The 15,826-nt window shown below is 43.0% G+C and overlaps 1 protein-coding gene across 1 annotated transcript in view; it reads left to right on the top strand.

Moving 5' to 3' along the window:
* ADARB2 (adenosine deaminase RNA specific B2 (inactive)) overlaps window positions 1-15,826 on the top strand; it is a 529,461-nt gene that overhangs the window by 279,060 nt on the left and 234,575 nt on the right. Inside the window, exon 5 of the mRNA XM_086939814.1 lies at window positions 13,209-13,377. Within this exon, the coding sequence (XP_086795940.1) occupies window positions 13,209-13,377 (169 nt within the window). The remainder of the gene's footprint in view (window positions 1-13,208; window positions 13,378-15,826) is intronic.

Below are 15,826 nucleotides of genomic sequence, written 5' to 3'. Positions count from 1 at the left end.
AATGATGACCTTACAGTGCACCAATAGATGACAATCTTCTTGGGGCCCTTCAATGATTCCCTCACTATCGTCCTCCAACAGTACCCCTCATCTCTCCATAGCCCCTCGCACATGTATTTCATTTGCTTTATAGGGCCTCTTATAGCAGTGTAGGGAGTCGGAGCACTTTACATCACACACACAGAGAGAGACAATGAATCATACGTGTGTAAATCAGTGTATAGAAAATGTAACATAAGTCAAAGGGGACTACAAGGTGTAGGATTCACATGTCATCCATACTGGTAAGCATTTTTGGAGTTCTTGGTCTGGAAAAGCACAAACTCAGAATTCAAACCTTAACACAGTGGTTGGATTTACTTATAAGAATGTATTTCTACCCAAACAACCCATTTTAGCAACATTAGGATATTGAAAGGCTTGGGACAAAACATAACTTTCGAACCTGTACCATGCAGTTTACATGCAGCTCTTTGATGGCAGTTCATAGTTCACTGTGCTAGTTTTATTACGATTGTAAGTTATGTATTGCAAGTAACTAAACGACCCCTGTGGTAAAAGCAGGAATCCACTAATCTATGCACATTAAATACAGTTTTGTGAACTGTATGGTACACTTTCTTTTCAGCAGGCATGTTAACCCTCTGCACTAAATCAGATGAGTCAAAGCTTCCAATAGACAATAACTCTGATCACTCTCTGGCAGAAAGAATAAACCACCACAGATATCAATCTTGACCCTTTTATTGTTGCCTGAAAACTGCTGGGTATACAAGGAACTCTGCAGTGAGAGTGAGAAGTGAGTCATTATGCCGGAAAGTCATGCTGATTTTGTTACTGGGGGGTCGACATTGGAACGCTGCTGCAAAACCAGCTTTCAGTAACAAAACCAGCCTCCCAGGGAAACGCCTGATGCTGTGTATAGCCAGTCCGGCCTTGCCTGGGGTGGTCACTGAATTTTGTGGTAATACTGTAGCAAGTCATCCCATTAACCTATTTGCTATTTCCAATTGTTTTACCTTTCTATCTCAATCCCTGACCGCCAGTGCTGAATATGACTGATTTTCTGTGCAAAATTAAGGGCACTGGATTAAAAACAGAAAAACATGGTTTATGGCCGGATGAACTTCCATAATGCACAACATTATTTCTAAATACACGTCGTTTGGGTCAGTGTCTGTCTGCATACACTGAGCATGGCTTGGGATACCAAATTGTAATTTTTTTACATGAATTCTGATTTTTTTCCACAATAATTGTCATTATTATGGCATAAGTGAACTGAATGCAGAATGCAGCTGGCATGCTCAATTGATTTTATACAAATTAGGAAAGGTAGCTCCAAAGTACGAAATAGAATAATAATGGCAAAATTAGAAGGACCATTAATCAGTTAAGGGCAGATTTTGCCTGTAGGTTTTTCCAACCACATCATGCTCCTTATCGGCCTGTTAGCATTCGACTTCGCTAGCACTTAAGTATGCAGGCGTTTTCAATTTATTCTGCATACTGAATTATGCATCAGTGTGAACTTCTCTGGATTACACTGTGGTATATAATGTGTGTTGTGTTCAGTAAAGTGATCTGCCACAAAACCTCGATTTAAGGAGATCAGTTATAGCCTATGTTCATTACAAAATCATGTCTACATGTATGCAGCTATCTATGTATATATAGTGCTGCGTATTTTTGGGTAGAAATCGGTTGGATTGGTGCACCAAGATCAGTGCCAGTTGAATTAGGCACCCAGATTGTACCAAATTATGCAACAGAGTTGACTAAATTTGAAAGAAAATGGAATTTATGCAGCGTAATGCAGAACATTTTGCAATAGTAGTACATTATTTTGACATATGTTAATACTGTCTGGGCAAAGGTGTAACCTCATTAATTCTAGTTCACCACCGGATCCAACAATAAGTAATTGAGAGGTGACTGTCTGTTCGACCTTTGCAAAGGGCCTTTGATTGCAGGGTAACACATATCTCAGTGATGTTAGTTACTTTTGATCTTTCTGAGTTTGAAACTTTTTTTTTTTATTCTGCCGATTATGCAGAAGATGACGGATTATGTGGTAAATGTGTCAAATCCATAATTATGTGGAAATGCTGCAGCCACAGAATGGTATCATTCCAGTGGCCCTGAACGAGCTACAAATATAGTTTCTTTACGGCTGGGAACAACTAGTGTTCTGCTTTTCAACCACCAAAGGAGAAAATCCGATCAGATTTTCAGGATATCCTCAAAGAATATGTAGTACAAAAATGTGCACAACAAGAACTAGTGTGGGGATTATTTGCTCACTCTGACAACTGGACTGAGTTTTGCAATTTGGTTGGTCCACATGCCTAGATTTAGAAAGAACAGTGGACAGGGCTTCTGGGATTCGTTGGCTGCCTCTTTAAGTCCTATACAGTTGGCTGTCAAATAATGCTAATATTGAGAAAGTCGATGCCAATATGAATAACGATACATTCAAGTATAAAAATAAAATGTGCCCGCCACAATTCCACGTCAATCCCGACTCAGAAATACGTAGTCGGGCAGGCTCTGAGACCTAAGCCGGAGGTCACTGATTGACAGGTCACAGGTGGGGCAGCACGTAACCGGCAGACAAATGCATGAACAGGAAATTCCAGATCAATTCCACAGATAGGCACAGTGACACCACAATGATCCAGGGAGATTGGCCCCAATAAAGCACAAATGGCCAGAAGGGTACGCACACTTCCCAAACACCATAAAGTCAGATGCTACATATGTTAGGAACATATAGCCAATCAGGACACAGCACACACCATACACACAGTGATCATGAGCTCCCCATGGCAGACGTCTGGACACAGTACTCACTGGTCGCATTGTGTCCACGTGAAGATCGAAACCTACCTGGATTCACCATCGAGTAGATTTATTTATTAATCCAAAGACAACGGTTCACATTCCTCACCAATTGGGAATCACTAGAACTGTTAATAGCAATAAAAAAATTGTATATAAACCCATTTTAGATTGATTGTAAGTTGAGACAGTCCTCATACACTATGCCTGTAACTGTTCTCTCTGCTGCATTGCTTAATTAAATGAACTGTTCCTGTTTTGCCAAACGCCTTTTGTGTTTTTCAAGGTATTTCATGTTCAAACAACAGTAATATATTTAGTGACAGGATACTCCTGATCTACTGAGCTTTTGGGGAAATGTAATTGGGTGAGCCCCACTGTTCCACCACAGAAAGTGCATTAGCACCCAGCTCTACACGCATTATTGTTATATATAGAAGGCGATGATCCGACCATGGAGCAGAATTTGCTTGAAAGCAATTTCCACACAGTGACGAAGATCCTGTTCTTGAGTCTCCAGTCTCCAGTGATGTCTCAATTGCAATTTTACCATACTCCTATAGCCTTCTAAAAAGTAAGATGAGGACACACTTTTAGAGTTTGCTCCGGGATACGCTAGGGGTCATCAGTTTAACCCCTCCCACGCTTGTGACGGAACCGTTCCGTCACGCCCCTCAGGTGGGCTGTGCTGGTGACAGGACGGTTCCGTCACGGCCCGCTCGCCGCGCCTGTGTGGCGCTGATTTTGCGCCTGCGCAGCGTGTTCTGTTGAGTGGACGGGGCCGTGACGGAACCGTTCCGTCACAAGCACAGCTCACCCAAGGGGCGTGACGAAGCTGTTCCATCACCAGCGCGGGAGTGCCGCACGGCCCCCCGCCCCTTAGCACTGCGGCGGAATAGCGCCGCAGTGAAATGGTTAAGGACAAAGTCATGAGCTAATCTTGATATGTTTGGACTAAATTGGGAATTCAGTGTCTTATTGTGGAATCAATAGACCCCAGGGCTAACGCCTATTAGAAGCACCGCCAGACAGCCATATCAGCACAACTGCCAGCCAGTGGGCTCTTGCTGATTACCATTATCTTGAGCATTTGTATTCTGTGTTTTCTACTGTGGTGGGATCAGAAAACATTCAACTTTCCCTATAGAGTATGGTATGAACTGTCAATACTGCATCTAACAGGCCTTGTGAAGCTAAACGTCAGTGTGGGGCTCAGGTTGCCCTCCCCACAGAAATTGGTCCTGCGATAATCCATAGAGTACTCGTTAGGCTGAGGTTTTCTTTTCTAATCTATTTTAGACTAAGGTTTTCAGGCCCAATGTATTCTTTTGGTCTTCATTGAAATGTTCTTCAGCATGAGACCTAAGGTGCGATTCTACTCTCTGATAGGATTATGGTTTTCTATATTCAGTTGTTGCTAAAGCTTTAAATATACTCAATCCATCCATCCTGCAGCATCTTTTATCATTTTAAATATTCTCTGTCTGCTTCAAGTAGGAGTCTCTCTCCAAAATTCATGCCTGTGAGAAGGCTGCAAAGAAACCTAAAATCTTTCCACCATTGTCAATAAGTGTACTAACACCGCGAGGTGCCGAAAGAGGGGAGTCAGAGGTGACTGTACTTCATACAAATATGCGGGGATGCTGTATAATTCCCATACAAACTGGTTGCCCAGTTTGTCTGGCAAAGTGCACGGATGACTTGTGATTGCCAAATTTGTGCCTTGAAGTATGGCAGTTTTATCTCACTTGCTTCTTTTTCCCTTTATTCAATGTAAGGGAGAGTTAATAAATCCAGGTTCTAGTTGCCACAATAGAGCTCTGGGTTATAATTGTGTCTGACAGTTTTGTAAGATTTTTTAAAACTGCTAAAATATTGTATCACGTTGTATTGCTATTTGTTCAGTGCTTTGCATAGCACTTGCGACAAACAGCGTCGTAGTTGTTTGATAATCTTTACACAGTCTCTAGTGTTATCCGTCTGTGGTTGATGCCAAATGGTTAAACATTCCTGCTAGGACCTTCGTCTCAAGTGAAGTAATTTTCCCACAGTAGTAGTTCAATGATTGGTGTAAAATTACCAATATCAGAGGGATCAGTAATTTTGGGATTCGAAATTACACAGCCATCAGTAGTTTCCTCACACATTTGCCAGGTTTTTCCTAGTAAAATGTACATGGGTATAAGAAATCAGGAGTGTGGCTTTTCCACACAACTTGGAATTACAATTCGATCGCAAACACGTTTATGCAGAATCTTAATTACTGCAAATCTCATAATAGGGTTCTAGTAGTACCTAAGTGCTCTTAGTTTATTTGCTCATTGATTCCCTGATGTATTAAATTTACTAAGCATCATCACATCTGCACTTTTGTGGACCATATGTACCCATTCTGGGCCTTGTATTCTTTGTTTAAGTTGAACTCAACAAACTAGACTAATGGATAGATAATGATATGTGAAAGGAACTTCAGAACTGCCTACCTGAGAAATGTCCAGCACTGTTCCAGGCGGGACAAATCTCTTCTAGATTTTCAGTAATACTGGCTGCATTATAGGATTGAATCACCCAGTTTTGGTTGCAGTAATATTAGCCAGCCACGGCCCGTGGAGGGAGTTCCGTGGGGCAGGAAGGCGGGGCGGGGGAGGGGCAGGGTGGGGGGTGCTAAACACCGGAAACTGGATAATTGGAGGTAAGTAAACAATTTAATAAATAAAACACATTTCGTAGCGTGCCCTGCATCGCATTTTGCAATGCAGGGCAAATCCAGTGTTTAGCACCCCCCACCCTGCCCCTCCCCCGCCCCGCCTTCCTGCCCCACGGAACTCCCTCCGGGGGCCGCGGCTGATATTAGCGAAAGATTCCTGATTTTCTTGGACTATAGAAGATGTAGATTATGATGATGAGTCGGAGTTGCAGAGTGCACAGCTGCTCCTAGTAGTGTCCCTGCACAGGTCTTCTAGTAATTCGATTAAGTCAGAGTGAAAAGTTATGTTTTCAGCTTCTTTTTGAAAAATTCCTCCGAGCTCACCAGCCCAAGGTGCAAGAGAAGTTAATTCCACTCGGATGGACCAAAAAAGGAGAAAGAGCGCACCCCGGTCCTAGCCCGGAGAATTCTTGGTACCTTGGCTAAGGCCCTATTTGAGGACCGAAGGTTTCTGGCAGAGCAATAGAAATGGATTCTGGTGGGCAAGTGAATTTGGGCCAATCTGGCGTGGAGCTTGGTAAATTAGCACCAGAGTCTTAAACAAAATTAATTTCCTCATGGGGAGCCAATACAAAGTATAAAGATGATTTGAGACACGCGCTCTCTGCAGAAGATTAAGTATTAATCATACCACTGCATTTTGAACCACCTGTAATCTGTGAATGACGTAGTCCGGCAGTTCGAGTTACAAAGCATTGGCATAGTCAAACTGAGAGGTAATGAGGGCCTGAATCAAAGTTTTTGTGGCTGGATCAGACAAGAACACAGAAACATCTTCAGTGCACGGAGGAGTCCAAAACCGGTTCCAACCACAGATCTAACTTGCAGCTGGAATGATTATCAGTTGTCAAATTTAACTCTCTAGATACCCTCTAGGGTCATGTTTGCGCTATACAAAACTTTTTTAATAAATAAACTCCTAAATTCTGAACCACCTCAGATTGAGAAGCCGGAAAAGGAGCTCCCTCTGGCCAACTAGCTGACTAATTAGTAGGTGCTGGTGTACCAAAGAAGAGTATTTCCGTCTTGTCGTCAATACAGCTGAATCTGATGCATCCAGGAGAACATTGCTGCCAGACAAGGCCTAAGTGAGTCAAGGGCAATGTCTTCACCTTTATGAACAAACTACCCCTCCGCCCCCCGTCACCCACACCCCTGTAAACATGTTTTGCTTTAGGAAGCCTTGGGAGCCTTATAGGCTGAAGCCGGGGTACAGGAGGACCGAACATCTGGGAAACGTGTGTTGCTAACTCAGGGGCTCATAGCGGGGGATGCAAGAGACTGCTGCTGGGCAGCACCAGTCCTCCCACTGCCCTGTCGTCACCACTGATTCTGCCCTTCATTTTGTGTAGGAGCTATGCATTATACGAAAATCTCCAAATTAAAAATGTTTTGAGTCTACAGACCTCCTAACTTTACCCATCCATAAATTTAAGGCGTAACAGATTTTCAATAAAACCTTGCATGGATCCAGTCCTCCTAAACCCACGGTGAACACCGATGGGCAATATGGTAGTGACATGTGGAAATATGGCAACCATACAATAATGTGCCCTCTTTATAATTGACCCCGACCACTAGGTGAACTAAACCCACGGTGAACACCGATGGGCAATATGGTAGTGACATGTGGAAATATGGCAACCCTACAATAATGTGCCCTCTTTATAATTGACCCCGACCACTAGGAATGCTACGTATACAGCCATGCTTCTGATCAGGGGATTAAGTGGGATCAAAAAACTGGGTTTAGAGCCTGGCTTAAAAGCACGTAAGCTAAAAATCTGTGCTTAGCATAGTGTGCCGCCCCACTAGTATGTTGTTGCTTCTGTCATTGCCTGCAGATATATAATACAACAAGTAACAATACAGCTACAACAAGCCAGGACTATTGGCTTTGTCAATGCTTGTTAGTTGCATAAGATCAATAAGCAACAACTATGACTTTGTTGTACATAACATTGAAAATGCTTCAGTTGTGACATGGTGAGACTGTGAAAGAAACATAACAAGTATCTTTGAAGTTACATCAATGGCAGTGAAGGGTGTTAATGCTGCAGAATTAAGAATTTATTTTTTCACGCTGAGGATGAGGCCAAAAATGGAGAGCCCGATAGAGACGGGTCTCGGCACTTACTTTTCAGAACTGCCGGTACTGAGCACTGGCAGGAGCCGGCACACTTAAAGCCCTGCTTTTGATTAGCCCAACGAACTAACACAACACATGATGCCTTTGGCCACCACGGCGGGCTATTTAGAGACAGGTCGAGGGAAGTGGAAACAATGGCTTGACAAAAGCTATTTGCTCCGAAACATTTTCTCACTTGATAGCAGGAGAAAGGGAGTCTGCTCTGAGAAATCGTTCCCCCTTTTTATTCAGACGCTAATAGATTTTCTGCTCAGGCATGTTTTAGAAATAATTAACAGCTATGTGCATCCATTTACCGCGCACCGAAATTACCGGAAACAATAGAGCGCGGCTGTCACCCGTCCCATTTATTCGCTTCCATTTCCAAAGCCCCTCGCACATGCACAAATCGCATTATCAATGTGAAAAAGATGAGGGGCTGATATTTAAACACTATTTTCCCATTTGCTCTTGATATATCTTGACAGTTTAAACGCAGGCAGCAATTGTTTCCTCCCTTTCTATTCTGTTTAAAGAGCATCATTGAAGTGTCCATTTTCCGGATATCAGATGGGAAAGCGGGTGGCGGCGCGTGGCTCGACGTTTGCATTTATCTTTTTGCATCTCCTTCAAATTTAGTATTTTCTGCACGTAGCTAAAAAATTAGGTGGGTGTTTAAAAACAACAACGCCAGAAAAATTTAAATATCAATTGTGTCTGTATGAGTTTGAGAAATTCAGGCCATATTTCCCAATGTGTTGCGTCGCGCTTGCGCCAAGCAAGGTAACTCAATGCCGACGCAGAACCTAGATAAGTTTGGCAAAGCCACGCAAGGCCATCTTGAGTAGTCCTGCGGGGCTTGGTAACTCTGGAATAACGCAAGGTGGAGCAAATTGCTGCCTTGCTCCTCTGCCCCGGGGAGGTGTTCTGTGGGTGGAGTGGGGGAGTTCTCACGCCATCCACCCTTTGAATTTTGGTGGTTAACCTGGGAACGTGTCAAAATGATATGCCTCCTCAGGGGAGGTTTAACAATGAGAAATATCTTTATTTCTCCTTGTTTTCCCTCTTTCTAGGTGTGCTGTATTCTGCAGTAAGAGGAAAAAAACCTAAGAGGTTTGTTTTGTGCAGGAAGGCATCCCTTCCTGCACAAAAAAAATCCTGTCTGCAATGCCGGCACCTTTGCACCATGGTGCATTGGTGCCTGGGTTGGCATTACGTAATAGATATTGTGCATTCCTGCCCTCTCCCTTTCATGCAGTGCAGCAACGTGTCTTACTGGGTTGCGTTGCATGAAATAATGATAAATATGGCCCAAAATACGGATTAGTCATTCTTGCGTATCTTTTTTAGCGCCATGATAGACTGAGCTCTATAATTGCTGGTAGTATGACAGAAAAGTAAGAGTTCCATAGTGTGTGCAGAGACTGAAAACCATCACTGTGTAGAACGCTTTTGACTAAGCAGTTCATTGAGCAGACCTTTGTTTTGACACTGTTGGGTTGAATTGAATTGAAATAAGTGGCTCAGTCTATGATTTCTGGTTAGTGGCCTGCAATTATGCAAGGACATTTCGAGTGCCCGTGTGCTGGTTTATCCTTAAAGAAGAGGTGGTTGACAGCAGTGCTTAAATAAAAAAATATAAGAGCGGGCCCAAGGTTTTACATATGAAGCCACCGCAAGTGCTGCTGAATGCCTGTGTTGCCAAGAATGCCTAGTCTTGATTCCACTTCCCGCCTCATTCGTGCACCACCCTCATTGCCTGTCTCTTAATTTCACTCTTTCATCCCTTGTTTGCCTTTTATTACACCCTCCCACTGAGCCTACGACAGACCCAAGACCTGCTGACCTTCAGGAGGACACGAAAGATCTGGCTGTTTGATCAGTAGCGGCCCCCACCTCCCCCTCCCCCCCCCCCCCCAGCACCTTGAGACCCTCACGGGTATGTAGGGGGCTTAAAAAATGACTGATTGATTGATTGATGCCCCCTATTTTTCTGTCCTCTTTCCTACCACCCTTTTTTGTCTTTCTCTTTCAAAATTTGAAAAAGAACTCCTGGTGCCCAAAAATGAGTGATGGAGCCTTCCGCCTGCAACCACTTGCACATTTTGGCCACTGAGTGAAGCACATCTTTCTGAAGATCTTCCTCATATTTCATTTTTACAGTTAATTCTCCCCAAGTACTAAGATCAGCTTCAACAGGGACCCCTAAAACAGAAATGAAAAACACAAGACATAGTTTCCCTGCCAGAACAAAGTATGACAATCATAAAAGCAGGACACTTTTCATAGGGCCATGAAACCTCCATTTCATAACAACCACCAAATATCGTGTGAAACATCCTTGACTGTGCGACTATCTGTCCTTGAGGATTTAAGGGGCGTGCGTATTAGGATCTGGAAAGTGGCTTGCTATTAGAGATGTTGAGACCATGCAATGCCTTATGGGCTGTATGAGATCTGAACCTTCACTGGCAGCTATTGCATATTTGGGACAGTGGGTTTTATTTACCCAGAGCAAATGACACATTACACTATTAAAGCAGTCTAGGGGAGTGCTACCTAAAGCTTTGTCACCTTTCCCAGGTGGCTGGCTTTTGATTAGCCGCCGAGATTCCGAATTCCATATTTATTTATATATTTACATTTTTATAGAGCACGGTGAGCGTGTTCCTTCAAAGTCCTTCTTTCTCTGACATCAAACCAGGAAACGCTGTGTAACTGGTCCTCGAACAACAAATATGATCATTGCCAGGGCCGCTGGAATTCTGCATTAGGTGAGGACCAACTTATGCAGCAGCATTGACTAAATTATGCTGTAAGAAAAGCCAAATTATGTGGTCATTTGCCCTACTGTTGCAAAACGATTCTAGGACATGGAATCGGATTTTGAGGCAAAGCTGCTGCCAAGCCAGTTCACCCAAATGAGTGGACTGACTAATGATAAAGGCATGCTTTCTGTAGTTCTAAATAATACTCCTCCAGCCAATCAGGACGTGGCAACTTCGGCTGTTGTTATATAACTCATTCGAAAGCACATTTTACAGTGTCACATCACATCCCCTGACAATTGGAGTTCTTAGCAAGAATATTAGGCAATAGAACACAGTTTACCTTCTACTTGTAAACTTAAGATTTTTTTTAAAAAAGAGTACTTTTTCTCTTCTAGCATAATCAAATAAGACTAAATGACCATCTTGAGCGGCAGATGATTGAGATAATTGAGCCTGTACCTGCTTTATGCTTCTGCAGGTTCAGCTCAACATAAATAACTTGGAGTGGGCTGTTATCTTCTGATAATGCCCTCTGAAACGCCCATTGATGCAACATTAGTAATTCGTCAATGTCATGCTGAGAGAGAAGGGTATTCAGTGCCGCTTTGAAATAGACTCACACCTCAATATTCCTCGGTTCCTTGCCCCACCCAGGTCCTCTCCATGCTCGTTACCGTATGCACCGCATGATTACAAAGCCGGCCGTTTTCACATTGTTCATGCTTGCTTGAAAAGAATGCCTCTGTTACGGATAGTCCTTTTACCCGAAGTTGCCCACACTAAATGAAAAGGAAGGAATACTTCTTATTTTCCTCCTTTTTTCCACAGCTTTTCAAGATCCTACCAGCAAGTACGTTCCTCACCCCATTTGTCACGTGGCCTTGTGCAAAACGGCATTCTCGGTCTCCTAAGTCACATTCGATAAAAACAAGACCACTGGCAGCATGGTGAGAATATTTTAGAAAATCAAGCTAATGGCCAAGGATATTCATAAAAGTTGTTCAAAGTTCAAAAATACTGTATTGCGTTCATTATACCCTAAAGTCCATTTAGCAGAGAGGTGTTTATTTTGGGGAGAATCACGCATTGAGCATCTTTGGCTTTATTGAGTGAAACAGCAAACCATCTCCAGAAAAAGAGCCCAGCACCACTCTTTTTATTTCAATTATGTCTGGCTGCGTAAACTTATATTTTGATAATTTACGTGCTGTCTCACACATTTCTCGAAAAATATTCCATAGATCAGGTATGCACGAGTGGATCCTGGAATATGCTGCTCTTAACACTACAATGTATTACATAACTAAATGTGACCCTTGCTATTAAATTTATTACAGAAAAAAAATCAATGCAGTGGCAGGCACCAGCCACCACCTCTCCTTGCCCTACAAGAGGCAACAGTAAGGGAGCGCACAAACAGGCAAAGTCAACTGAAGCAGGAACAATGCTAGCAGAGAACAGCATGCAGATTGCATACTTCAGGCTAGAGGCGTTTAGCCCAGGGCATCATTGTCTTGTTATAGAGCATTTAGAACATATGGATGCATGAAACCTACCGCTAATCTTTGACCGCTTCTGCTACCACATATTTTCATAGCAGCCTCCAACTTGCATGCATGACATAGAGTTGGTGATTGCCTACTGAAAGCCATGGGCGAATTGTTTCGAATGTTTACAATGTTGTACAATGCAGAATCACATGGCTATTTCAATGTAGCCAAACTGGCACGAGTTAATGCAAAAAACGACTGGAGATGGGTTTAGCATCCTCGACACTGCTCGCCCCCCTTGAGCCGCAGGCTTTAGAGCGGCCGCTGCATTTTCAAAAAGTGTGAACAAGGCGCAAATGTCAGCTTGCGCGAGGAGTCCTGTCCCTTGTCAGCTCATCTGAACCACCCAACCTTGAATTCTGAGATTCAGAGGTTGTTATACACTCCAGGCCAAAGCACAGTTAAGCCCTGTGAGTTGTCACACAATCGCCTCAACGGCCTGGAAATCCTGCTACAGTAGGGTGGAGTTTACTGTGTCAGGAAGAGGGAAGCCTACAGCACCCTTTGGAGAAGGCCGTCTCACTCCAGGATACAATTACAATCTCCTCAAAAGACACTTTACATTTCGCAAAACATGAAATATGAATGTATCCCAGGGGTACCACTATATAGATGCATAGTAATCCCTATGTAAGTGTATTATCTATGTTAACTTTGAATATCTCTAAAAAAAACATGAAGTAGGCATAGTAGAATTTTTTTTTTTATTATTTCAGTAATTTTTTATTGAAAATAAAGAGCATATTTACATGGTACAGGGTGAATCACATGGGGAAAAGTAAAATTTATGGCCCAGAGATTATTGGATATCATTTTTTTTCCCCCTGGTGCCCTCTTTAACCGGTATCTCGTAAAGCAAGAAGTCGTTGAGCGGCGCAATGCGAGATGTTTATGGCCTCTTACAGCAGTGGTTCTCTCGCAATGTTCTTATTGATTGGACAAGTAAACTTTGTAGGAGGCTATTCTATGTAGGAATTACTGTAGTATGTGTGCGCTGCAACAGTACACCATAGATCCATCGTCGCACTAATAGCGCTAATACCCAAACTGGCAGCAGCGGAAGGCAATTTGGTCAATACAAGGACATTACTATGATCAACTGCCACAGCGTGCACTGTGGTGGTAAATGCAAGACTATATCAATTCGCAAATCCCTACTATATCCAAGGCATTTCTTTATGGTTACATTTGTCTGTCTTTTCTTTACACAGGTTTGGACCTTAGGCAAGCGCAAGTAATTGCTTTGTCGTCGGGCACCAAGTGTATAAATGGCGAATACCTTAACGACCAGGGGCTCGTGGTCAACGACTGCCACGCCGAAGCGGTGGCGAGGAGAGCGCTGGTTCATTTCCTCTACTCGCAGCTGGAGCTCCATCTAAGGTAAATTGAATTCTCCTGGTGTCTATGAAATGCTGAATGATCACTGGTGGAACAAATCTGTCATCTAGGCATCAGGGGCAGGGGAGTGCTATGGAACCGTTTCAGAGTCTTCTAAGTGGGCCCTAGGCTCAGGATAGAAAAGAGCAGTAATTCGGCACAGCTGGGGCTTTCGCTTTTTATTTCACACCAGGAAATTTTCTTTCAGTAAAGATTAGATTATCTAGGATCCACAGACGTTGTTTATTTTTTTTTTGCGTGTGAATCATAAAAACAGTCCTCAGAACTAGCATTGCCGGAGGCGCATAATACACTGGGGGACCGCGTTTTACCATTACTCAGAAGCACATTCGGCTGCATTTTCAGTCATGTAATGTTGCACAATGTGTCTGAGCAATACCAGCTCATCCCACTTCCTCGTCGCAGTCCTTTATTGGTGAGAGTCAATCCATGTTCAGGGGGCAGGCAAAGCCCCTTACCTTTTGCAGTGTATAGCCACCCTTAGTCCATCCGCCAGACCTGGCATGGAAAGACCTGCCCCACCCTCGGCCCACCATTTAAACTTTCCTACCTGTGGACACATAGAGACCAAGACTATTCACTGAACTTGTACATTTGGTGGTTTTACTCCTGAACGTCGAGCTAGGTCTCCATGTTCTTATGTGCCATTCTGAAATACTTGGAGCTGTGGCTTACAGTAGATGGTATGCACATACTTGTTAAGGAGCTATCTTATATATTTGTATTTTTCCTGTTGTTGATCGACTAACATGCTTAGAAAAACTAATACCCAACTCTATGTTTTAGGTCCTTTGGTGGCGTGATGTTAGTTTAGAAATGCACTGTGTATACCCACACACTAGGGGCAAACTCGGACGGGTTCCTCTTTTCCTGACACTAATACATTTTCAACTCAGAGATAGCAGGTGGTCATGCTTAAGTCACGAGAAATCAGACAGGTATGGTGCATATAATTGCCAACAATATTTTGGTATATTTTGTGGGTGGACGGTGACTGTGCTTTATTTTGGTTAGGACAGTGCTGCAGTTAACAGAGAGATTGTGTCATCTGCCCTTAAACCACTGACAATGTTAAATATGCCCAAATCATAAACATAATAATGTTTTTCGTAAAGTGCACCCAATATGGCTATTGGTGGTCTTTGAATTATGTAGGTTGGTAATGAATGATTTGTATGGCCAAAGACTGACAACATTAAAACATTTTTGACCCTGTTTACCACTGACAATCATGACTATCAAGTCACATTTTCACTTCGCAAATGTAAACCAGTATCCTGCAAGGCAGAGATATATGAATGAATTGGAATACACCCCTATTTGCATTAGTGAGATGATAATGTTTCTATTAACTTGATAGTCCAAACGCCTATAATGATATTATCATGATAAATTAAATTATACGGCAAGCATCTGTAATGAGACTGATTTCCATTCATTCAACGTTAGCAGCTTCTCTAAATTATTGTTCTTGCCCATCTGTGATTAGTGACAATAGGATTAAGAGGAGATACTCTTGTGGCAAAGCTTGTGGGGCGAAATTGGAGCCATTCCTGTCTGAGGATGAAACCGTTAATACTGAACTTGATGACAATTTATGTCTCAGTGCATGTCTGTGTTTGAGTGTATCACCTCTATGGATGTTCCCTTTCTCTAGTGCACTGCATTCTCCACAGTTTAGTTCATCTGGTTTCGGATGTATGACGGTACGACGCGGGCTATTGCCACGCGTACCGTTACAACGCGTGTTTTACAACGCAAGTCTTTACCACGACTTGTGCTGTAGGGTGCGGATTTGGGAATAGTTTAATTTACTATTCCAACACCAGTCCCCGTGGATAGTAGGGAAGGTGTTGGAATAGTAAATTAACTATTCCTTGTCCTTGAGCGCCCTCCAGCGCAAGTCGTGGTTACGACTTGCGTTGTAAGAGATGCGTCGTAATGGTAGCGCGGGGTAACATCCGCGTCGTAAAGGATGTTTCCCTCTGGTTTCATCACAATGGTTCTGCTTTTGGTTGCTCTATATACTGCAATGGTTTACATTAGTTCCAGTTTGAGATCTTGTGTCACTGTGGGTTGATTCACTGTTCCTTATTCTGGTCCAATTATGTTTTTGTTTGTTACTCCAGTGTACCCCTCAGTTCAATTATACTGGTAGAGTTCAATGTGGTACAGGTATTGATCGTCTAGGTACTGGCCTCTACACTCATGAGGCTTGGTACTCTTTCCTGCTTCACTTGTCTGTGGAACCTGTGTAGTTGGTCCTGTACCTGCCTCTTCTTTTTTGTTTCCGTCGTGCATAGGGCCTGATTACGAGATGGTCCGTGCATTGCGACCCCTGCGTAAACCCCTGTTTTCACATGGCCTGGAATTACAAGTTTGGTTGTATTTAACGCATGTGTTAAATACCACAACCTGTGTTAAATTTCGG

Source organism: Lissotriton vulgaris, chromosome 10, assembly GCF_964263255.1.
Source record: "Lissotriton vulgaris chromosome 10, aLisVul1.2, whole genome shotgun sequence".
NCBI classification, from domain to species: domain Eukaryota; kingdom Metazoa; phylum Chordata; class Amphibia; order Caudata; family Salamandridae; genus Lissotriton; species Lissotriton vulgaris.
Note: the sequence above shows the minus strand (reverse complement) of the source record. Positions and strands in the feature narration are given on the sequence as shown.